General features: G+C 53.3%; 1 protein-coding gene across 2 annotated transcripts; it reads right to left on the bottom strand.

Moving 5' to 3' along the window:
- Positions 1–990: 990 nt before the first annotated feature.
- SNRNP70 (small nuclear ribonucleoprotein U1 subunit 70) lies at positions 991–23184 on the bottom strand. 2 transcript variants are annotated; one of them, XM_003814308.6, is made up of 9 exons: positions 23006–23184; positions 19219–19281; positions 19052–19106; positions 11095–11159; positions 10882–10944; positions 8112–8193; positions 4848–4949; positions 1880–1967; positions 991–1797 (listed from the first exon to the last, which is right to left on the bottom strand). In XM_003814308.6, exons 1-9 carry the CDS (start codon positions 23150–23152, stop codon positions 1149–1151), a joined length of 1314 nt encoding a protein of 437 aa, XP_003814356.1. In that variant the 5' UTR covers positions 23153–23184; the 3' UTR covers positions 991–1148. The 2 variants fall into 2 exon arrangements, with proteins under 2 accessions (XP_003814356.1, XP_008965173.1); XM_008966925.5 differs by having other exon boundaries at positions 991–1770; positions 23006–23161.
- Positions 23185–24993: the final 1809 nt, after the last annotated feature.

The following is a 24993-nucleotide window of genomic DNA, read 5'->3' as shown; positions in this document are numbered from 1 at the left end:
GTATCTGGGATATCTATGAAATATAGTAACTAGAGGTATGAAGTCCTTTTATTCCTAAGTCATTTCTTCCAGGGTCAGTTTTTCTATTTATCTTGTGGTCTGTTTTTCCTCAAATGTCTGGGTATCCTCCGTTGGTTAAACTGAAGCCATTAAAAAGCAGACTGAAATCCTGCGTGTCAGTCACAGACCCTCTGAGTTATCAGGCCAAGTTTGCCTTCAGGCTGAGACGCTTCTACAAGACACAAGCAGGTCTGAACACAAGCAGGTTTGCCTAGGCACCCCCGGCCCAGCTCCCAGGCATCCTGAGTGCCAACAGGGAGGCCAACTGTTCTGTACCCCGCTCTCCCTCTGGCCTCCCACCCTTGCTCTCCTGGAGCTGCAGCCTTGGCCCTCTAGGGTTCTGCAAGGCTGACGGGCTTCCTTCCCTGCACTCATCAGACTGAAGTGTTCTCACCACCAATGTCTTTAATCTTTTGTCCAGGAATCTGCTCGAAATCTCAATTGCTGGTGGAACCTCTTCTGTGTTTCTGCTCGTTGCTCCTCTGTCACTACTTATTATGATGTGGGTCCACCCTTCCTGCTCTGCCCCGTCTCACCCGTGCCCAGTGTATTCTGCCTTTCCTCACCCTGTGTGCCGCTCTCCCTTGCAGATGGTAGCTTCCCTTGCATATTCAAAACTGCGGCTTCCCCTGAGTAATCAAGCCCCCTCCTAATTCCCAGCCCCCCACCAAGACAGGGGTATGGTCAGCCCTGAGGAATGTGTGGCAGAGATGAAAAAGAAAAAAGGGTGAAAAACACAAGGGAGACAAGGAGCCCGAGAGGCCGCCTCACCCCACTTTCAACAGCTCTGGCTACTGGGCAGAGCCAGCCTCATGTCCTAACGCTCAAGTTTTAAGTACACCCTGGAAACCAAACCAAGCAGGGCTATCAAGTCAGGAACAACCTTCTGGGGAAAACAGAGCAGTGAGGAAGAAACCGAGGTGCCCACTATCAACAGGAAATTAATTTTATTTTTAAATCCAAGGAGCCAGAACAAATGAGACACCTACCCTTGGAGGACAAACTCAAGTGGCCAAGGTTGGGGGAGGGGATGACAGCAAGGGGCTGGGCAGGAACGTGTCCAAACACAGCAGATGGAGAGGACCTCTTCACTCCGGCGCAGCCTCCATCAAATACCCATTCTCCGGAGCCAGGTAGCCGTCGCCGCCCTCAGACTCCATGTACATGTCTCGGCTGTCGTTGCCCAGACCCTCCAGCCCGTTGTCCTGGCCACCGCCCCCACCTCGGGCCTCATCCCTGCCCCGCTCACTGCCCCGCTCCCCCCGTTTGTGCTCGCGGTCACGGTCACGGTCACGATCCCGGTCCCGGCGCCGCTCGCGCTCACTCCGGTGGCTCCGCCGTCGCTCCCGGTCACGATCCCGGCCCTTTTCCTCTGGACCGTCAGGGCCGTCAGGCCCGAGCTCCCCTGGAGGCCCATCATCAGGGGGCGCGTCACCCGCCTCGGAGGGCTCCGCCATGTCGCCACCGCCGCCACGCAGCTCCTCCTTGCGCTCCCGCTCCCGCCGGGCCCGCTCCCGACTCCGGCTGCTTCGCCGCTTCCGGTCCCGGTCCTTGTCCTTGCTCCGCTCCCTGGAGCGCCTCCGCTCCTCCTTGTCGCGACTCCGTGAGCGCCTCCGCCGGTCCCGAGAGCGGGAGCGTCGCCGTTCTCGCTCCTTGTCTCGCTCCCGGCTCCGCTCTCTGCGCTCCCGCTCACGGTCCCGGTCCCGGTCCCTGTGCGGAAGCGGGGAGGGGCCGGGCCTGGATGAGGTGGGCAGACCTGTGTGGCTGGGCTCCCCCCGTGACCGCCCCCCACCCCAGGACACCGGTCGCCCAATCTTACCTCTCATCGTAGCGGGAGGTGTCATCGCGGCCTGAATGCCGGATGTTCACATCAGCCCCTCCTCTCCTGGTACCACCGAGGCCTCCTCCTGGGGCAGGGCAGACGGACAGAGGGTGAATCTGGGCAGGGACAGGGCCCGGAGGAGCAGAAATGAGCCGACTCCAAGAGCAAAGGGCAGGAAGGCAGCCCCTGGCTTAGTGTTCACAGGGCCGGGTCCCCCTGTGCAGTTCATCCCGCACACTCCCATCACAAGACAGCCACGTCTTCTCTAATTAACTCACACAAAGCGTTCGCTAGGCAACAGCCGTTACTGGAACCCATGTCTGGCCCCAAAGCGCATCATCTTAACCATAGCGCACTTCACAGCCTCCTCAAAACCCTCCCTTCCAATCATCCTCGCCCTCACACAAACCCGAAGCCAATGATCTTTCCACCCAAAAATGTGATCTGCTTAGAAGCCTTTGCTGGCGTCCCCCAGCCTAAGGTCCAAACTCCTTGTCAACTGGTGGTAGAGGCAGCAAGAGCGGGCCCTGCTAGCGTCTGAGCCGGGGCTCTTGGCTGCGTGTCCCAGGCCTTTCCCGGTGTCCCCACGCTCACCTTCCTGCCAGTGTCTGTGCATTCTCCTTGCCCTGGACTGGTCTCCCCTTCCTTCTCTGGTGAACTCACGCTCACCCTTAACGCTAGCCCGAACATCCTTTCTCGGGAAGTCTCTCCTCACAGTCCTATGTACTCACAGTTGCAGAAACGCTTCCTTCCCCCGGAGTTTCAGGTTTGCTACCTGAGTCGACCCCTACCTGCCTCTCCCACCAGACTGCAGGGCACCGGAACCGTGGGCGTGCCCAGCTCTTGCTCACGGTACCAGCAGGTGGCGCTGCAGCTGGTACAGAAAGGTGGATGTGTGTGTGTCAAGTGAATAGATAGATGAACAGCCCCAAGGCACAGATAATAACCTCATGGTTCTGATGGGGAAACAATCTCAGATCAAGTCACTGGCCCACAGTGACTCAGCAAAGAAGGTGCAGAACTGGGCTGTCACTGCCGTCTGCTGCAAAACCTGCCTTCTCAAGCACTCCTCTATCTCGCACTGCCTGGAAAAGCTTCCGTGAGGCAGGGCTGAGTTCTGTATAGAAAAGAGGCTGCAGGGAGACATTCTTACAGAAGCAGGCAGCGGACCAGGCACCTGCCATGTCACAAGCACAGGGCAGCTAGACTAGCCTATATTCAGGTCATGACCCAGAAATGAGTCACATCATCAATCTGATGGGTTGCAACCAACATCTTAAGAAACAAAACAGCAGAATACAACTATATACTTACTACATAGAAAAAACTGTTTCCTCAAACTTTAGGTTACAGTATTTCTGCGGGTGCACCGAGTCAAGATGTTATTGGCTAACACCAACAAAAAGTTTGAATGGCAATTGAACTAGAAGATTCTGAAATTCTGGAAAGACTGAGATAATAGAATTTTCCCGCCCCAACAGGAAACAGCAGAGCTATAAGAACCCACTCCACCCCAGAGAGACCAGAGTAAGGTAAGAACATGCCTGGTAAGCTCCGAGGCTCAGCAGCTGAGAGCGTGGTCTCCCTAGCACAGGCGAGTCCAGAGCCAGGACACAGGGCTGGGAGGCAGGACAGGAGCCCCAAGTGGCTACTACTGCCTGGGTGTCTGCCCAGAGACCATCATCTTCTCTGACAACTGTCACTCAGCTTTGCAGGATTCAGTCCTCAATAAGCATGCCTGAGCAACAGGACCCCAGGCCCAACACTGAGTCAATCAAATGTGCCCACCCCGAAACAAGAGACTCATCCAGGACTGAGTGTAAAGCTGGGGCCTGTGGCATGCTGTGCTGGGCCAGTGCAAAGAGGCATGGGACCGACCCAGCTGCATGGAGGCAAACGAGGCAGAAGCAAGCTGTGGGCTGTCACACATCACAGGTGGGTCGCCCGTTTTTTTGTTTTTTGTTTTTTTTTGAGACAGAGTCTTGCTCTGGCACCCAGGCTGGATGGAATGCAGTGACTCTATCTTGGCTCACTGCAACCTCTGCCTCCCAGGTTTAAGCAATTCTCTGCCTCAGCCTCCCGAGTAGATGGGATTACAGGCACCCGCCACCACGCCCAGTTAATTTTTGTATTTTTAGTAGAGATGCGGTTTCAACATCTTGGCCAGGCTGGTCTCGAACTCCTGACCTCATGATCCACCCGCCTCGGCCTCCCAAAGTGCTGGGATTATAGGCGAGCCACCACGCCTGGCCTGGTTGCCCCAGCTCTTAACAGCGTCAGCTACCAGGTTCTCAGGTCCACGGACATCACATACCTCCAAACTCCAAAGGATGCCCATGATTCTACATCAACAGGGCCCTTTATGTTTCAGGAAGCTCAAGTTTATTTCTGATACTTGCAGCCAAACTGACCTTGCCTGAGACAGCAAATGACAATGAGGAGACGGAATGCAGGAGGCTCAGAGGGCAGAGGCTGCCTCTGTGTTGCTCAACTAGAAGCCCGGCACACGGCTGGTGATCAAATAGGTACTTGCTGAATCAGTAAAAGAGTGAACAAGACCAACAGCAAGCAGCAGAAGCAGATGAGCGAGTGACATTTACAACCCCAGCATGCGTCACTGCCAAGCTGGGCGCCCAGTACACTGAGCTCAGTGAACTCAGGGTTATTTCCACTAAGAGGAGTACAATGAGGCAGGAAAAGGGGACCCCCAGCTAACAAGGGCGGATGCCAGCATGTGGGCTCAGGCCTCTCCAGGCTGGTGCCGCTGCTCCTCACAGTAACCCAGAACGAGGAGGCAGGCAGCTGTCAGAAATGTGATGGCCACAAGAGAGAGAAGCCGGAGATGAGGACGCGATGGGAGAGGTGGGCCGGCAGGAGACAGAGAAGCAGAAAGCAGCAGAGAAGGGAGAACAAGGCCACCAGGCCCAGGGCCCCCGAGAGCCCGTCGAAGGCAGGATGTGCTCACCTAGCCGCCGGGGCCTCCAGCCCTTCACGGTTCGGCCCCTCTCCACGTCCACAAGGACCCTCCTGCCATCAATCTTCTTGCCATCTGCGTGTTTGTAAGCGGCTGTAACAGATGTGGGGAGGGGGAGGGGAGGAGTCCCCAGAGGGTCCTCTAGTCAGGACAGGCCCAGCTCTACAGAATCCCTGCCCCGTGTCCCCATTATCACGCACACGCACACGCCCAACAGACAGCCAGGCAACTGACAGCCAGACCAACCCTCTCCCAAACCGGTGAAGGGCCTGCTCCATCTCAGTGTCTGCTTCCTCTCAGCGCCCCAACCACTCCTGGTCGGGGGAGACGTCCACCCTCACCCGCCACCCCCTAGGCTCCCCGGCCCTTCCTCTCCCACATGATGGAACAGCCCCCTCCCGCCAGGGCGGCCAAAATCGCTGCAAAGAAACTGAAGGTTAACTCCACGCTGGACTCTGCTGTGGGGGAGGGGGCTCCTCCACAACCCCAAGCATGCACCCTGAGACACCAAGCCGGGGCAGGAGGCCCAGCTGGGACGCTCCGCACCCCAGACCACACCGGTTTTTTCTGTTTTTGTTTTTTTTGGAGGGAGGTGAGTGTGGGGGGAACAGACATCAGAACAGAAAATGAACCAGAAGGGGGTGGGAGAAATCTACAGGAAATGGCAGGGAGCAGAGAGGCGGGTTATACACTCCCAGGGGGCCTGGCGGGGCCCCTGCAGCAGGGGAGAGGGGCAGTGGAGGAAGCATGGGGAGCCGTGCGGTGCTACTGAAAATCCCTGCCTTACCTGAGACGACTGACTCTGCCTCCCCCCAGCCCTGCCCCATCTCGCCCTCCACACCCCCGGCTCAACACGCGCTGGGAGCGCACCCCAGCCTGAGCCTGCCAGGAAAGGGGAGTCGTAGAGGGGAGACGGGGGAGAGGCTCACTGCTGCTCTCGGGCAGCGCGTAGCAGAAGGCAAGCCTGAGGCCCTGGCCTGTGATCAACGTGGGGCTGTCATGAAGGCCAAAAAGTCCCCGTTCCCCCACCCAGCCCTGGCCTAGGGGGCTGTCCTCAACCAACCGTAATACCCTGCCCCGCCCCAGCCCGCTCCCCCCCAAATAACAACCAGAGGAAGAGAAAAAGGTGCCATTTACCGATGCCGGCCTTGCGGGTGTCCAAACCGAGCGGGATGGGGGGGGCTCGGCAACTCCTGGGGGCCTGGCGAGGAGGCGGGCTTCCCGGGGGGGGGACACGGGACCGCTTACCTGGAGCCCCCAAGCTTACCTGAGCACGCGCACAGACCCCACACCCACCACCATGGGGTCAGCTAAAGCTACAGGGAGGGGAAGTGGGGGGTTCTAGGGAGCCAGGAGAGGGAGAGGAACCACATCTCCTGTACCACCTGGAGACAGGCAGAGGACGTGGTGGACCCCAAAGAAATCTCAAGGAGGCCTTAGAGTGGGGGAGACGAGGACTATCATCCAAGCTGGGCGCTGGAAAGCCCTGGACTATCTCGTGTGAATTTACAAAGAAGGCTAGGGAGGCCTCAAAAACTTGTCCGCCCTCACCAATCCCCAAGTCACACTGAACTAGGCACACAGCCCACCCCCTCCGAGGACCAGGAGTGACTTCTCCACCTCCAAATCCATGCTCCCTCCCACCAGCTGCGTCTGCAGAGGCTGGCACACAGGGGTCCAGGAGACGGTGCTGCCCGTGCTCTGAGGAGGGGCCGCTCGGCCCCTGAACCCACAGGAGGGGAGTGGGGAAAGGCATTTAAGGACCAGGATCAAAGTCAAGCGAAGGAACCCCGCTCGGGTTCAGAGTCCCAAACCCCAAAACAGGCCCATCCCGGGAGGAACAGCAAAGAAAACATGTGATTGTGTTCGTCTAGGCCTCTCTCTCTCTTTCCCTCTCTCAAGTCTCTAGACAGTGGAAGGTTCTTTAGTAAAAACCTACGACACCTTCAGCTGCTAGCAGCCTACCCCTTGGTCCCTCCCACATCCCAAGCCCCAATTCCATGCACTTTAGGGAGCTCCTGACCACCTCTGGAGAGCTGCTGGACACCACAGCCAGCCCCCTTGGGAGGCCTCAACCACAGTAAGGAAGACAGAAAGGGGGCAGAGCACCCCAAAACTAGCAGCCAAAAAGACTCTCCAGGGCCAGCACAGTAGCAGCCCCATAGAAAGCACGGGGGCAGGGAGGGAAGGCTGAAGGGCTCCAGTGGAGCCCTGGCCTGGAGCCCTGCCCTCGGTGTTCCTGCCACCTCGCCGCTGACATCACGAAGCCAGGTCATCAGAGGCTGGGTGGAACCCAAGCGGAGAGGCCGCCACCTTTCCCACCAGGTTCATCCTTCCCCTCCTGGGATCAGCAAGATTCTCAGAGAGCATACGGATCGGGGCAGGAGGGACAAAGGGCACCCAAACAAGGAAAGGGCCATGGGTGCGGGGAGGCTGCGGGGGCGACTGGGGCGGGAGGAGGGGCGCCTCGCTGCTCCTGAGCTGCCTGGCTAAGCTGGGCTGGTGTGCGGTGCTGAGTGATCTTACCCATGATACAAACCCTTATACCAACCATACACTGAGGTGTTGTAAGGGGAGCGTAAGCATCAGCTGCAAGCCAGCTGCGTGGTGGCTGCAGTGACAATAAGAACAGTCAATTAATACGGCGGCCCCTGGACACGCCGCAGCCCTGCCCACCCTCCCCCACCCATCCCTGCCCATGTGGACGCCGCGGCAGCCTCAAAGGGGGCTTTGGAACTGTAGGGGCAGGCGCTCAACATGCCTATCACCCCACTGCCCGCTGAGGAACAGGGTGGGGGGCCAGGGTTGGGGAAGCGGAGGGTCGGGTGGCCCAGCCCCAGTTCTACTGGGGGGAAGAGAGGGCAGGTTCAAAGGCCAGTCCTCATTGCAACCTGGCCACCCCCAACTTCAGTGGGGGGAATGGGGGAGGTTCCCCCAAAATCCGACCCCTCCCCCCACCTCCAGCTGGCCCCAGCCCCCCACCCAGTTCCCTCTTTGCCCCTGAGGTTCAACGTGTGACACTTACCTCCCCAGGTTCACACACACACACACACACGTTGTGGGGGATTTGGTTTTTGTTTTTTAAAAAACACGTATATAAAAAAAAAAAAGATACATCAGAAACAGAGGGAGGAGGAGAAGAGACATCGCTAATGTCAGGTGTGGCAGGGTGGGGGAGGGGACAGACTGGGAGGGGCTGGGGCAGCAGAGAAGTGAGAGCAGGTCAGAGGGCAGGGCTCGGCGGGAGGTACTCACAGTGCATGTCTCGCTCGTGTTCGTACTCGATGAAGGCATAGCCACGGGGCTTTCCTGACCGCTTACTGTAGACCATGTGTATCTGTGGGGCACATGGGGACAGGGGTGAGTCCTGCCACAGGGCGGCTCCGCCCCACCAACCCCACAACAGCCTGCGCACCAGGCCCTGGGCCGGATGAGGCCTCAGACCCTCTCTGTCCTTCAAGAGCTCTGAGTGACTTATGTTCTAATGGCAGGAGCAGAGGACACAGAGGCGGCTTCCTGGAGAAAATGACACTTAAGCTAAGACCTAAAGAAAGAAGAGAGATGAAGGAAGACAGTGAGGTGTCAGCCTGTCAGGTGGAATAGCAGTAACTCCAGAGGTCCAAGGGCCCGGGGGCAGGAGGGCAGGAGGCTGGGGATGCACTTCGGCAGGGCTGGCTCATGTACTGATGACAGAGAGTCCCAGGAGATGAGGCCACAAAGGTGGGCAGGCCCGGGGTCATCAAGCGCCCCAATGCCAGGCCGAGAAGTGTAGTCACTGAGGAGCTGGGAAGGGTGTTGAGCAAGGAAGGGCCAATGTGGGTGGTCTACGTGGAGTCAGGAGGACACAAATGGAATTGGGGAAACAGGAGGGAGTTGTGAATGCCAATGGGACAGGGGAATTCTTTTTTTTTTGGAGACAGAGTCTTGCTCGTTGCCCAGGCTAGAGTGCAATGGCTCAATCTCAGCTCACTGCAACCTGTACCTCCCGGGTTCAAGCGATTCTCCTGCCTCAGCCTCCCAAGTAGCTGGGATTACAGGCGTGCACCACCACACCTGGGTAATTTTTTGTATCTTTAGTAGAGATGGGGTTTCACCACGTTGGCCAGGCTGGTCTTGAAATCCTGACCTCATGATCTGCCCTTCTCGGCCTCCCAAAGTGCTGGGATTACGGGCGTGAGCCACTGTGCCTGGCCAGGGACAGGGAAGTTCTAAGGGAAAAAGAAAAGACACGTGCACAGCCAGGGAGGCTTGAGAGAACGTGGCACGATGAGGGATGCGTCCCATCCCGAGGATGGCAGCAAGAGAAGGGAGGAGATGGGGTGGGGTGGAGGTCCATGAGGCCACACAGCTTGGGGAAGAGCCCTGGAAGGCCAGATGGTCGCAGCTGGACCTGTCCTAACATGCTAGGGACCCATGGGATGCTGTCAGCAGAGATGGGGTCAGCTCTGGATGTCAGAAAGACCCCTTGGGGACCATGTCAGGGAGAACAACGGGCAAGGCAGGGCTGTTGAGACAGAGGTGGCCAGAATGAACCAGGGAAGATTTCTGGGAGGTAACAGCATTTGAGCTGGTCCCTAAAGGATGGCTAGTTCGCCATTCACATCACTACCAGTTGGCGACCAACCTGTATCATGGATGAACCTGGGACCCCACAGCCTCCAAAACACAACCAAGATTCCTGACTTGAATGGATCAGAGGGACAAGGGTGGGGCCAAGGTTGTCACTGGGCTGTGCAAGGCAGAACGTGTGTGTGTGTGTGTGTGTACACATATATACACATGCACATACACACACACACACAGGCACAAGACACCACACTCGGCTAATTTTTTGTATTTTTGTAGAGACGGGGTTTCGCCATGTTGGCCAGGCTGGTCTTGCCTCCTGACCTCAGGTGATCTGCCTGCCTCGCCCTCCCAACATGTGGGATTGCAGGCGTGAGCTACCACGCCCAGCCTACAATACTTTTTTTTTTTTTTTTTTTTTTTTAGATGGAGTCCCACTCTGTTGCCCAGGCTGGAGTACAGTGGTGTGATCTCGGCTCACTGCAACCTCCGCCTCCTGGGTTCAAGCAATTCTCCTGCCTCTGCCTCCTCAGTAGCTGGGATTACAGGCGCCCGCTATCATGCCCAGCTAATTTTTGTATTTTTTTTTTTTTAGTACAGACCAGGTTTCACCATGTTGGTCAGACTGGTCTCGAACTCCTGACCTCAGGTTATCCGCCCACCTCGGCCTCCCAAAGTGCTGGGATTACAGGCGTGAGCCACCGTGCCTGGCCCAACAATACTTTTTTTTTCCTTTGTGTGGAGAACGGGGTCTTGCTATATTGCCCAGGCAGGTCTCGAACTCCTGGGTTTAAGCTATCCTCCCGCCTCTGCCTCCTTAAGAGCTGAGATTACAGGTGTGAGCCATTGCACCCGGCCTGACATGTATAAATATTTTTAAAAGATGTATCAGAAACGGAGCAGGGAGAAGAGACATGGCTACCATCAGTTTGTGTGTAGGATGGCCTCAAGCCCTCACTACTGCCCAGTGAAGGCATGCGTCTCCCATGTTAGATAAAGGAAATCAGACACAGAGCACTTCAGTGACTTAAAAGAAGATTGGTAAAACAAAGCCTTCCTCTAAAACGGGACTCAGCATAGGTATTCTGCCAAGACCCAGAGAGTAGGTATTTCCAGCTTTGACAGCCGTATACTCTGTTGCAACAATCCAACCCTGCCTTACAACAGTAGCAGCCAAAGACAATGTGTAAACAAACAGACCTGCCTGGCTGAGCAGCAGGAAAACTTTAAGTCTGTAGTTTGCCAACCCCTGCTCTCAACCAACCACCAGCAGTCATTACTTCTCATTTTACTTCTGCTGCCCAAGGTCTGCTGCATGGAGATACAGTCAGGATGCATAAACCCAGGCCCTGAAATGGTGTGAGCCATGCTCAGGGCTGGGACCTCTCTCCCTCCCTCTCAGGATACAGCCCCTCCTCCATGCACCCCCAATTCAAACACCCTGACCCACTCCACTTACTCTTTTGATAGGTCCGTACACCTCAAACTCTCTCCGGAGCTTGGATTCTGTTGTGTCATAATTCTACAAGGAGATGGGTATGACGTTAAATGGGAGAACAGAGCTGTCCCACAGCCCCTGGAACATTCCCCTGTACCTAGCCTATTTGACCTTTGTGCCAGACCCAGGCTCTCAGCAGCGTGGGGTTCCAGGAGCTAGGAGCTGGGGACTTACCACTCTCGCCACGAAGAGAGTCTTGAAGGCATCCCCCTGAGCATTGGGATCATTGTGAGGGTCCCCTGTGCAGGAAGAAAGGAATTTTATAAGTTGAAGGTGTCCATGGTCTCAGGTAGCAAAACAAATACGATGGGCAGAGGCCAAGAAGAAAACGGTGGCATTGGGAGAGGCCCCTAACTGGAGGAACATGGGTGGTGACCTGGCAACCTCAGGCACGCCCCTCTCTGAACCTGTTTCTCTGAGGCACAGTGGGCTTTATCAGAGTGGCTGAGAGATAATCCAGGCTGCTGAGGGGAGGAGGTAAGGCTGACTTCAAGCTGACAGGATGTGGGCAGGCCCAACTGCCATTTCAGACCTACATAAACCCTAAGGGCCCTATCGCTCCCAGATGCAAGGTGATCCAAACAGTAATAGCCCAACTGGGCCTCCCTGGAGATGCAGCTGATGCCCCCAGGTTCTGAACTCCCTCCTGTAGGCAGGGCCACACTGCCACCTACTGGACACAGACTGCAACTACAGCCCACAGGAAAACCTGAGACCAAGCTGCCCCAAGGCTACGAATGAGAGCCAGGAAAGCAAACACTAAGTAAGCTCTGCTTTCCTGTCTGTGCCCTGTCTCTCTAAAAAGGAACCCAGGAACTGACTAGCGTCAGATCAGATTCTCACTCCAGCCTCACTACTGTGAGGCAAACTGTTCTACCTGGCTACTAAGGAATAACAATCTCCAAAGAAAAGAGCCAGGAATCTCCTAAGAAACCAATTTCATAGGTGATCCTGCTGGGTCAGGCCTGGGAATAAGTCCTTTTCACCAAATATGGTGGCTCCAGCACATAATGACCCTGACTCCTGCTGGGGCCTTAAGGACACTCTGCCGGTTCTTCCATGGTATAGTGTTTCCCTCGGAAGCCCTGTCACATTCTGGGAGAACATGAGAAAAGGAATAACATTAACCCATTTATGCCAGAGGTTGCAATTTTTTGAATTGCAGACACGTGTGAAAAATCAGACCCTGGTAATGACCCGAGCAGTAGGATATAAATAACTCCCACATGCTTAGCGTTCCAATAATGGAACATTAGACATATAATTTACTGAACACGTACTATGGCCCAGACACAGTGCTGGACACTGATATTTATTTATTACTATTTTGCAAATGGAAGTAAAACAGAACAAACTCGAGACACAGAAAAAGGGAGGTGTTAAAGTGGCGAAGGGCCAAGGCAGACTTCACCTCTCACCCCGGGCACTTGAACTACCAGGCTCCTTCCCCGAACCCTCGGGTGCTACCTTTTCAGGAAGACAGTGTGGGTGTTGCCAGAAGCTAGAGAAATAAAGTCTCAGCTTTTTTTTTTTTTTTTTAAACAGAGTCTTGCTCTGTTGCCCAGGCTTAAAGTGCAATGGCGCAATCTCGTCTCACTGCAACCTCTGCCTCCGAGGTTCAAGCAATTCTCCTGCCTCAGCTTCTCAAGCAGCTGGGATTACAGGCGTGCACCACCACATCCAGTTAATTTTTGTATTTTTAGTAGAGATGGGGTTTCGCCATGTTGGCCAGGCTGGTCTCGAACTCCTGACCTCAGGTGATTCGGCCTCCCAAAGTGCTGGGATTACAGGCATGAACCACCGCGTCCCGCCAGATTTGTTTCTTATGAGAGAATTTAACTACAAGTATAAACTAAGGTCAAGATGACTTTAAGGAATGTACTTTTTTGAGACGGAGTGTCACTCTTGTTGCCCAAGGTCAGTGCAATGGATGGCGAGATCTCGGCTTACTGCAACCTCCGCCTCCCGGGTTCAAGCGATTCTCCTGCCTCAGCCTCCCAAGTAGCTGGGATTACAAACACACACCACCACACCCAGCTAATCTTTTGTATTTTTAGTAGAGACGGGGTTTCACTATGTTGGCCAGGCTGGTTTCAAACTCCTGACCTCAGGTGATCTGCCTGCCTCGGCCTCCCAAAGTGCTGGCATTACAGGCGTGAGCCACCGCACCTGGCCTAAGAATATTATAAAAAACAGAAGCCTAAGCCACAATTTAAGGGAATCGCTATCTGGGACAAATGGAAACGTCTGAAAACAACTCCATCTCAGCGTTCTCTCCACCCACTCCTCAAGTTCCTTGCCAGGCTGGGCACACTGGCTCACACCTGTAATCCCAGCAATTTGGGAGGCTAAGGCGGACGGATCACCTGAGGTCAGGTGTTTGAGACCAGCCTGGCCAACATGGCGAAACCCCGTCTCTACTAAAAATACAAAATTACCAGGGCATGGTGGTGTGCGCCTATAGTCCCAGCTACTCGGGAGGCTGACGCAGGAGAATTGCTTGAATCTGGGAGGTGGAGATTGCAGTGAGCCGAGATCATACCACTAAACTCCAGCCTGGGCAATAAAGCGAAAAAAACAAAAACAAAAACAAAAAACAAAAAAAAACGTTCCTTGCCATACTTTATCCCTGAGCGTTGTAATTTTCTATGGCCAGGTCTCTCAATCTGCACTGGCTTTTTTTTTTTTTTTTTGCACCAGCTAACTCTCATTCATTCAATAGGTAATTCTTCTTATTCGCCGATGTTTGTGCTCTTGTAAATAGGTAATTCTTAAGCATCTACTATGTGCCTGGAAATGCTATAGTTGTTGGGGATTTCGCAGTAAACAAGACAAAAAAAAGGTGCTGGGCGCGGTGGCTCACAGCTGTAATGCCAGCACTTTGGGAGGCCAAGGCAGGCGGATCACTTGTGACCAGGAGTTCAAGACCAGCCTGATCAACACAGCGAAACCTCATCCCTACTAAAAATACACAAAAAATTAGCTGGGTGTGGTCCAGCTACTCAGGAGGCTAAGACAAGAGAATCGCTTGAACCAGGGAGGCGATGAAGGTTGCAGTAAACCGAGATCGTGCCACTACAGTCTATCCTGTGCAACAGAGTGAGACTGTCTCAAAAAAAAAAAAAAAAAAAAGGTGTCTACCCTCATGGGGTTCATATGCTAATGAAAGAGGTAAATAAGGAGATCCTATGATCACATCAGATGACGACAGAGAATAGAAACGGGTGACTTTACAAGGCAGGTTAGAAAAAGCCTCACAAGATGCTAACATTTAATGAAGAGCTGAAAGCTGTCACAGCAGCAAGGAAACACACCCGGCAACGCCAGACAGCAGGCGTTCTAACAGTTACTGTGGAGCACGACAGTGGGACCAATGAATGCTGCAGGGCTGGGGAGTGGACGAAGGCCAAACCACAGCTGAGCTTCCTGAAGGGCAGCCAGAGGGAAACCACCCCAGCACACTGTGTGAGTTCCCTGGAGCACTTGCTTACCTGGGGTTGGGGGTCCACAAATGTGACTAAAGGTAAAAAGCAAATGCAGCAAAGCAATGGTACCCCCAAGTCCTGAAGATAGAGAACAAAAGCTCAAAGAAGGTAGCACAGACCCAATGCCGGGCAGCGCCCCACAGCCAGCGTATGCGTGCAGCGCCCTGACGGCAGCTCTCCCTCAGGACATCACTGGTTGAGGGCTCATCTAAGTAGCAGCCCAGAGCAGAGACTCAATGGAAGTGGGTCGTGGAGTTGGGAATTAGGCTTTGAGGTACTCGAGGTCCCATCTTGGAACTCTCACTCTTTGGAAGCGTGCTTGCCTCAACAAGCCTCCATTTCTTTATCTTAAAAACGGGAGTAGCAACCCCTGCTGCACTTGGAAGCTGTGAGAAAGTCAGTAACACCAAGTACAAGCGCTCAGCAAGGAGGCACCGTCCCCTTGACGGGAGCTGTTCATTGTGACAAGGCACAGCAAGCTTCTATAGCTATGAGTGGAGGCTCTCAAGGGCACAGAAACCCTACTGAACTTGATCCATTCTTTTATTTCTTTTCTATTATGGAGAAGTTCAAGCATTTAATGGAAGTAGAGCAGTATAATGAACTCCCGTGAGCCCGCTTCCATTATCAACATGTGGACGGACTTGTTTCATCCCTATCCTCCCACAGCCCACTGGATTTTTTTGAGACGGAGTCTTGCTCTGTCACCCAGGCTGGAGTGCAGTGGCATGACCTCAGCTCACCCCAACCTCTGCCTCCTGAGTTCAAGTGATTCTCCTGCCTCAGCTTCCCAAGTAGTTGCAATTAGAGGCCCCTGCTACCACACCCAGATAATTTTTATATTTTCAGTTGAGACAGGGTTTCACCATATTCACCACTCGAACCTGGATCACTCAAGTAATCCTCCCACCTCAGCCTCCCAGAGTGCTGGGATTACAGGCGTGAAACCACCGCAATCGGCTGGATTATTTTAAATGAAATTCCACATAGCACACCATTTTGGTCTCTAACAAAGGCTTTTAAACATCATAACCACAGTGCCACTATTACATCTTAGAGTTAACATTTACTAATTGCTTAACCTCATCTATGATCCAGTGTTCAAATTCCTCAATTGGAACTTTTTTGTTCGACCAATTGGAACTTATTTGTTTGTTTTTTGAGAAGGAGTCTTGCTCTTATTGCCCGGGCTGGAGTGTAATGGCGCTATCTCTGCTCACTGCAAACTCCGCCTCCCGGGTTCAAGCAATTCTCCAGCCTCAGCCTCCCGAGTAGCTGGGATTACAGGAGCCCACTACAATGCCTGGCTAGGTTTTGTTTTGTTTTTTTGTTTTTTTTGGTATTTTTAGTAGAGATGGGGTTTCACCATGTTGGCCAGGCTGGTCTTGAACTCCTGACCTCATGTGATCTGCCTGCCTCGGCCTCCCAAAGTGCTGGACAACAGGCGTGAGCCTCCGTGCCCGGCCTGGAACTGTTTTTTTTTTTTTTTTTTTGAGATGGAATCTTGTTCTGTCACCCAGGCTGGAGTGCAATGGCGTGATCTCGGCTCACTGCAACCTCCGCCTCCCAGGTTCAAATGATTCTCCTGCCTCAGCCTCCTGAGTAGCTGGGATTACAGGTACACACCACCATGCCGGGCTAATTTTTGTATTCTTAGCAGAAACAGGGTTTCACCATGTTGGCCAGGCTGGTCTCGAACTCCCGACCTCAGGTGACCCACCTGCCTCGAAGGATTACAGGCGTGAGCTACCACGCCCGGGTGGAACCGTTTTTAAAAAGCATTTCTGGCCGGGTGTGGTGGCTCACGCCTGTAATCCCAGCACTTTGGGAGGCCGAGGCGGGCAGATCACCTGAGGTCGGGAGTTCGAGAACAGCCTGACCAACATGGAGAAACCCTGTCTCTAAAAACACAAAATTAGCCAGGCATGGTGGTGCATGCCTGTAATCCCAGCTACTCAGGAGGCAGGGAAATCGCGTGAACCGGGGAGGCAGAGGTTGCAGTGACCCTAGATCGTACCACTACACTCCTGCCTGGGCACTAACAGCAAAACTCCATCTAAAAAACAAAAAACAAAAAACGAAAAACACTTTTGGCTGGGCATGGTGGCTCACACCTGAAATCCCAACACTCTGGGGGGCCGAGGCAGGCAGATCACCTGAGGCCAGGAATTCAAGGTTGCAGTGAGCTATGACTGCACCACGGCAGTAAAGCCTGGGCAACACAGCACGACCCTGTCCCTAAGAACAAAACAAAACACAACAACAAAAAAAGAGGCTGAGCACAATGGCTGACACCTGTAATCCAGCACTGAGGGAGGCTGAGGCAAGAGGATCACTTGAGTCCAGGAATTCAAGACCAGCCTGGGCAACATAGTGAGACCCCATCTCAGTTTTAAAGTTTTTCCAAAAAAGAAAAAAAAGAAGACCCACAGTGGATTTTGGTTGGTTAAGATATAGATAAACTAGGCCGGCTGTGGTGGCTCATGCCTGTAATCCCAGCACTTTGGGAGGCTGAAGCAGGTGGATCACCTGAGGTCAGGAGTTCGAGGCCAGCCTGGCCAACATGGTGAAACCCCATCTCTACTAAAATTACAAAAATTAGCTGGGCATGGTGGCGCACGCCTGTAGTCCCAGCTGCTCAGAAGGCTGAGGCAGGAGAATCACTTGAACCCAGGAGGCGGAAGTTGCAGTGAGCTGAGATAGTACCACTGCACTCCAGCCTGATTGACAGAGCGTGACTCCGTCTCAGAAAAAAAAGGAGGGGGGTGACCAGGCACGGTGGCTCATGCCTATAATCCCAGCACTTTGGGAGGCCAAGGTGGGCAGATCACAAGGTCAAGAGATCTAGACGATCCTGGTCAACATGCTGAAACCCCGCCTCTACTAAAAATACAAAAATTAGCTGGGCATGGTGACGCACGCCTGTAGTCCCAGCTACTTGGGAGGCTGAAGCAGGAGAATCACTTGAACCTGGGAGGCGGAGGGTGCAGTGAGCCAAGATTGCACCACTGCACTCCAGCCTGGCGACAGAGCGAAGCTGCCTCCAAAAAACAAACAAACAAACAAAAAGACATAGGTAAACTAGTTAAGACTGTGACTGTGTTGTCTAGGCAAGAGGTGACCTGGGTGGTGATGACGGACATGAAAACAAGGGTCAGATTTGTGACATTTAGAAAATAACACAAATAGGTCTTGGTGAGAGGCTGAGCAAAAGGTTAGAAAAGGTGTTAGAAACAAACTGCATGGCAAAAAATGAGGTCATGACCGGCACAGCTGAATGTCTATGTCCCAGAGAAAACACCCAAAGGAAACCAGGTTGGTGGCGAGGGAAAACCCCTGTGGTTTGGACACTGAGTCTGAGATGCCTCTGAGGCAGGACATCAAGACAGCGTTCCGACAGCCAATGTCCAAAGAGCGCACCGCCAGATGTCTCTGTCACGCTTCTGCATAAGCACCGTGAGGAAATCCTGCACTCCAGGATTTGGAGGAAAGGGATTCATCAAAGTTCACAGGTATAGGAGGAAAACCTGTCTTCTCACTAGAGTCATGTTCTGAGAAGTGCGTCGTTTGATGATGATGTCCATATGCCAACATGAGATGGCACTTCCACGAGCCTAGACAGCATACCTAACACTCCTGGGCTAGAGGGTGCGTCCCACTGCTCCGAGACCAAGCGTGTTACTACACCAAATACTACAGCAATCCTAACACAATAGTAAGTATTTGTGCATCTAAACATTATCAAAGCATAGAAAGGGTACAGTAAATAGATGGTATAATCTTTTTTTTTTTTTAAGACAGATTTTTGCTTGTTGCCCAGGCTGGGTTGCAGTGAGCCGACGCGATCCCAGCTCACTGCAACCTCCGCCTTCTGGGTTCAGGAGATTCTCCTGCCTCAGTCTCCCGAGTAGCTGGGATTACAGACACTCGCCACCACGCCCAGCTAATTTTTGTACTTTTAGTAGAGACAAGATTTCACCACGTTGGCCAGGCTGGTCTCGAACTCCTGACCTCATGATCCGCCTGCCTCGGCCTCCCAAAGTACTGGGATTACAGCGTGAGCCACAGTGCCTGGCAAAATATGATATAATCTTGCAGGATCACCATCACATCCACGGTCCCCTGCTGAGTGAAACATTGCTATGCTGCGTGTGACTGTACAGTTTTCACTTTCAGAATAAAGAGCCACTGGAGGTTGACATCTGACCCTCTTATGAGTTTGGTTAATGGCAACAACACACCTGTCTTGTACTCCAATTCCTCCTCTATGTGGAGGGGATGGAACATCCTCAGCCCAAGGGTTGGAGACCTAAGGTTAGAGCCAGGACGGACCACTATCCCACAACCCACCACTTCAGCCTGTGACACCCAGCTGGGTTGTGGGAGCCCCTTAACTGTCCTCCCATGCAGGAGGAGCCCAAGGTACCAGGGGTCTCCCTTCCTGCCAACTTTTACCCTATGTTCTGCTGCTGAAAAGCCTAAACCAAAAACAGTGCTTGTGAAGTGGCAGGGGCTAAACAAATGAACTAACAACCCTGCTCCCCACAACACAGGCCTTAGGGAGACAGCAGGGTCCTGGGTATGACCTGGGAAGAATATAGAGGGTTTGGGAGAGGAGAAAGCCAAACGGTAGATGAGAGACTTACACATTTTAAGCTCTGTCTCCACTTCTTGCTGTCGCCGCTCAATCTTTTCCCGTCTCTGTCAGGAGAAAGGGGAGGTGGAGAAGTGAATGCAGATAGAAGTGCCCTAGTGTCAAGGATCATCTGGAGACAGTGGTACAACAGGGGGTCAGGAAGCAAAAATGACATACTTTCCTCTCCATGCGCTCCTCTCGGGTTTCGGCACGAGTTGGAGGAGGGGCATCTCGAGGGTCCTGGGAACAAGAAGAGAGATGACAGGGTGGGAAGGACTAGGGGAAATGGCAAGGGACACTCACCAAGGAAATAAACAGGTTAACCCTCCCACCCCCACCCCCTACAAAAATAAACATCCACGCACACTTCCCCTGACACAGTGGAGGGAGGGGAGTGGCACAGATCAAAGCAAGGTCTGCAGCCACGCACAGTGGCTTCCACTTGTAATCGCAGCACTTTGGGATGATGACACAGGGAGAATGCTTGAGCCTAGGGGTTTCAGACCAGCCTGGGACAACACAGTGAAACACCATCTCCACAAAAAATTTAAAAATTAGCCAGGTGTAAAGGCCGGGCGCAGTGCGCACACCTGTAATCCCAGCACTTTGGGAGGCCGAGGCAGGCGGATCATGAGGTCAGGAGATCCGAGACCATCCTGACTAACATGGTGAAACCCCGCCTCTACTAAAAATACAAAAAATTAGCCGGGCGTGGTGGTGGGCGCCTGTAGTCCCAGCTACTCGGGAGGCTGAGGCAGGAGAATGGCATGAACCCAGGAGGCGGAGGTTGCAGTGAGCCGAGATCGCGCCACTGCACTCCAGCCTGCACAACAGAGCGAGATTCCGTCTCAAAAAAAAAATCCTGTCTCAAAAACTAAGCATGGTCCATGGACCAGTACTATCTAAACTGTTGCTGGACTGTGATAAGTACAGATAAGTACAGAAACCAGGACTAAGTGTTCAGGAACTTCTACAGTAATTTCACAATTTGATGTCCACTGACTCTTAATACAAATTTGGTCTTTTATTCTGCAGGTCTTTTTTTTTTCTGAGACGAAGTCGTGGTCTGTTGCCCAGGCTGGCGTGCAGTGGCGCGATCTGGGCTCACTGCAACCTCCACTTCCCAGGTTCAAGCGATTCTAAGCCCTGCTTTCTCCCCTGTGCCCGTCTCTCTAAAAGGAACCCAGCAACTGACTAGAATCGTTCAAGCGGTTCTCCTGCCTAAGCCTCCTGAGTGAGTACCTGGGATTACAGGCACACGACAGCATGTTGGCTAGTTTTTGCATTTTTAGTAGAGACAGGGTTTCACCATGTTGGCCTGGCTGGTCTTGAACTCCTGACTGTAGATCTTTCTTTAAAAAGTAATTCTATCATATTTATCAAAAGCAAACAGATTGGAAACAGTATCTGTCCTTCACCAAAGACAGTTTGAAAAGCACTGGTACAGGTGACATCTAGCTTTATAGTATTTAGGAAACACCCTGTCTTCCATATTTAGGAAACACATTGCTTCTCACAGCTCCAAGTATCACTCACATTGAACAAAGTGCCAGAGGATGTGATGGGAGTGGAGTGATGGCAGGGCCCTGCTTATGAGTGCCAGTGAGGATGACCAGGCCTGAAGCAACATGAGCTGACAGAACAGGGCTCCGAAGCCCACAACTGCACACCCTCTGAGGGCCAAGGCAGCTCTTAAAGGTCTCATCAACCACACATTAAATAGGAACTGGCTGGTAGGGTGCAGTGGCTCATGCCTGTAATCCCAGCACTTTGGGAGGCCAAGGCAGACAGATCACAAGGTCAGGAGTTTGAGACCATCCTGACCAACATGGTGAAACCCCGTCTTTACAAAAAATACAAAAATTAGCCAGGCATGGTAGCGCGTGCCTGTAATCCCAGCTACTCAGGAGGCTGAGGCAGGAGAATCCTTTGAACCCGGGAGGTGGAGGTTGCAGTGAGCCTAGATCACGCCACTGCACTCCAGCCTGGGCAACAGAGCGATACTCCATCTCAAAAAAAAAAAAAAAAAAAAAGGTCGGGTGCGGTGGCTCACGTCTGTAATCCCAGCACTTTGGAAGGCCAAAGTGGGCAGATCACAAGGTCAGGATATCAAGACCATCCTGGCTAACACAGTGAAACCCCATCTCTAAAAATACAAAAAATTAGCCAGGCGTGGTGGCGGGCACCTGTAGTCCCAGCTACTTGGGAGGCTGAGGCAGGAGAATGGCGTGAACCCGGGAGGCGGAGCTTGCAGTGAGCCGAGATCACGCCACTGCACTCCAGCCTAGGCAACAGAGTGAGACTCCATCTCAAAAAAAAAAAAAAAAGTACCTGGCTCCCAGGCATGGTGGCTCACACCTGTAATCCCAGCACTCTGGGAGGCCAAGGGGGGTGGATCACCTGAGGTTAGGGGTTCGAAACCAGCCTGGCCTACATGGTGAAACCCCATCTCTACTAAAAATACAAAATTAGCCAGGCGTGGTGGTGCATGCCTGTAATCCCAGCTACTTGAGAGGCTGAGGCAGGAGAACTGCTTGAACCGGAGGCTGCAGTTAGCTAAAATCACGCCACTGCACTTCAGCCTGGGCAACAGAGCAAAACTGTCTCATAAATAAATAAATGGTAACTGGCACATGACCTGCATCATCAAAGGGCACCTACCACCCGCCTGTGCCCATTAAGTTAATTGGCCAGTAACATCTCTCAAGTGCGGGTTCACCAAGGGTGGCAAATCCCACTGAAGACATACCTTTCTGTTATCTACGAAATTCTGCTCTGCAACTCCCTCGCCTCCAGCTGCCCTTACCTACCCAATGCTAGAACGTTCTTCTTGTAACTTCCGACTGTGTGCCAGCTTTTCTCAGGTGTGCTCTGATGCACCTAAGAGATGACCCTTGTCATCCCATTTCACAAATAAAAACACAGAGGTCCAGGAGCCTAAGTCATTCATTCCTATTTATCCCAAAGGTGCAGAGCTAAGATCCCCATCTGCAGTTTTAAGCCCTCCAATACTCAATACTGGGTGCTAAGCCTTTATGAACATCATCTTATTAACAATAAAAGTAGTAAACAGAGTAACAAAGGCTGACATGTGCTGACTGCTTGGTGCCAAGCCCCCGACATACACTTTGCCATTTAATTCTCCACCAACATTATGAGGGTGCTACCACTATCCCCTTGCTAAAGATAAAGAAACCAATGCATTAAGAGGATACAACATTTGCCCAAAGTCAGAGCTGATAAATGGTGTGGGTTAGGCATGAATCCTCAACCACTACTCACCGAATTTTCACAAAAATTCTACAAAAGGTGTACTATCAACCCCACTTTTTTTTTTTTTTTTTTTTTGAGACAGTCTTGTTCTGTTGCTCAGGATGGAGTGCAGTGGCGCGATCTCGGCTCATTGCAACCTCCGCCTCCTGGGTTCAAGTGATTCCCGTGCCTCAGCCTCCCAAGTAGCTGGAATTACAGGCACCATGTCCGGCTAATTTTTGTTATTTTTAGCAGAGACGTGGTTTCACCATGTTGGCCAGGCTGGTCTTGAACTCCTCACCTCAAGTGATCCGCCTGCCTCGGTCTCCCAAAGTACTGGGATTACAGGCGTGAGCCACCGTACCGGGCCACAACCCCACTTAAAAAAAAAATTTTTTTTTTGAGAGACGAAGTCCTGCTCTGTCACCCAGGCCGGAGTATAGTGGCACAATCACAAAGCACTCCAGCCTCCGACTCCTGGGCTCAAGCAATCCTCCCACCTCAGCCTCCTGAGTAGCTGAGACTACAGACGCACTCGACCACACCCGACACCCGGCTCCAACCCCATTTAAAACAGAGAAACTGAGGATCACAAAGGTTAAGCCCCTCGCTTAAATCACGCAGCTGGCAAAATGGCCAGAAGCTGGACTCCCAAATCCAACCCGTTGCTCCCCAGAACCCAAACCATTCCTGGCCTGCTCAGTGAACTCACCTCAAACTCTCGAATGTACGGCGCAATGCCACAATAAGGTTGATTGTGGTGTTTTTCATGTGGCAGTTTCTCCAGGGGTGGCAGATATGGAATAGGGTCACGGGGGGCAAAGAGGGCCAGAAGGTTGGGCGGCAGGAACTGGGTCATCTTGCCAAGTCTGAGAGCAGAAACAGGACAGCCTTAGGTTAGATCGGGTCTGCACAGAGAAAGCCCCTATTACTCCTTGACTCTCAAAATAAGAAAGACAAGAGAAAAGTCTCGGAATTAAAACAGGCTCTGTAAGGGCAGAGAACAGTCCTGTGTTGCGGAGAAAAGGGTACGTCTTGGTGGGGGTGGAGGTGAAAGGCCAGTAAAGAAAACAAAAACAACGGCTGGAAAAGGGTTCCTGAATAGTGAAGTCTCAGAGTCCTCAGACACGAGCTGTGGGGCGGAGAGGTTCCCTGGGAATTTCTGGGGGAATCAAGGACCCGAGGAGGGAGGCCCAGAGCAGTTGTGGCTGCTCGTCCCGTGCCGTGGAGGGCAAATTACGAGATGCAGTTTGCAGGGTCCTGGGGATCGGAAGTTTCCAAGCAAAGAAAGAGAAACATAAGGAGCGAAGCCCCAAAACCAAGTGCTTGTGGGTAACAGATCTGGACCCCGCAAAAAGCGAAAGGAATTATGGGTAAGGGTCCAGGACAACATAGACAAACGAAAAAGAAAAAAGGCCACACACCGCAAGGGCCTGTGGGTAGGGAACCACGAGGGCGCTGTGGGAAGCGGGCGTGGGTGCCCAGAGATTTCGGGGTCCGGGAAAGGGATGCAGAAGGGACCTGTGGCGGGGACGCGGGAAAGGGGCCTGGCCGCGGGGAAGAGGACCGGGCCCACCGCTGGGGCTTCTGGGTAGCGGCCCCGCACCCCGTCGGGCCACTCAGTCACACTCACTCACCGCGTAGCGCCCTCCTCGCTCTGGCGTCTGTCCGGAGGCTCGCGGCGGCTGCGGCAGCCCCTCAGCAACAACAACTCCTGCTTCGGCTTCCACTCCGGGGGCGTCCACGTCCGTCTGATTCCGTCGCCCGCTAAGCGAGCGCACCAGGCCGCTGCTCAGCCACCCGCGCGGCCTCCGATAGCGACTGGAGCAGGGGGTGGGTCCCGGCCGCAAATCCCTCCGCCGTCCTCACTGCGCACGCGCCGCGCGGTGCCAACAACAACCCACACACTAGGACCCGGCGCTGCCGCGGGCACAGCGCACGCGCGAGGTCACTACCCCGCCTTTGGGCACCTTGAGTACCTCAGCCGCGGGGGGCTGGCGTCTGCACTGCGCGCGCGCGCTTGCCCCAAGCCGCCCCTCCACCTCCCGCTTTCCGCGCCGAACCGCCTATGTCCGCGAGACTCTCCCTGATGCTCCGCCCCTTTCCGATCACACTTCCCGGATCTTTCGCGCATGCGTTTTGCGTAGAGAACTGTAACGTACCTCTCCGCCGCCTAGCAAAGAGTCCCTAGGTGAACAGCCTGATTGCGTTGATGTCTAATCTATTCAATCAATAACTATTCATCGAGCATCTCGTGTGTGCTAGGCACTGTCTGGGCTTTGGGGGTACAGCACGTGATTAAAGGAAAGTCTTCTCCTGCTAGGGCTTACATTGTACTGGGAGAGACAATAAAAGCATTTAACTGAATAAAGATAATTTGAGGCCAGGCGCGGCGGATCACGCCTGTAATCCCAGAACTTTTGGGAGGCTGAGGCGGGCAGATCACCTGAGGTCAGGAGTGTGAGACCAACCTGACCAACATGGTGAAAGCCCGTCTCTACTAAAAATACAAAAATTAGCCGGGCGTGGCCGTGCGCGCCTGTAAGCCCGGTTACTCTGGAGGCTGAGGCGGGAGAATGGCTTGAACTCGGGAGGCGGAGGTTGCAGTGAGCCGAGGTCGTGCCATTGCACTCCAGCCTGGGCGACAGAGCGACTCCGTCTCAAAAATAAATAAATAAATAAATAATAAAAGATAATTTG

Source organism: Pan paniscus, chromosome 20 (assembly GCF_029289425.2).
Source record: "Pan paniscus chromosome 20, NHGRI_mPanPan1-v2.0_pri, whole genome shotgun sequence".
In the NCBI taxonomy this organism is placed as follows: Eukaryota; Metazoa; Chordata; class Mammalia; order Primates; family Hominidae; genus Pan; species Pan paniscus.
This window is presented reverse-complemented; position numbering and strand designations above follow the sequence as displayed.

What these genes read in the sequence shown, in the direction of transcription:
- SNRNP70 (XM_003814308.6), bottom strand. Translation starts at nt 23,152, where the DNA reads ATGACCCAGTTCCTGCCGCCCAACCTTCTGGCCCTCTTTGCCCCCCGT. An exon ending in CGTACATTCGAGAGTTTGAG is followed by an intron (nt 19,282 to 23,005) that starts GTGAGTTCACTG and finishes TCTTGTTCCCAG; the next exon opens with GACCCTCGAGATGCCCCTCC. An exon ending in ACCTCCCGCTACGATGAGAG is followed by an intron (nt 1,798 to 1,879) that starts GTAAGATTGGGC and finishes CACCTCATCCAG; the next exon opens with GCCCGGCCCCTCCCCGCTTC.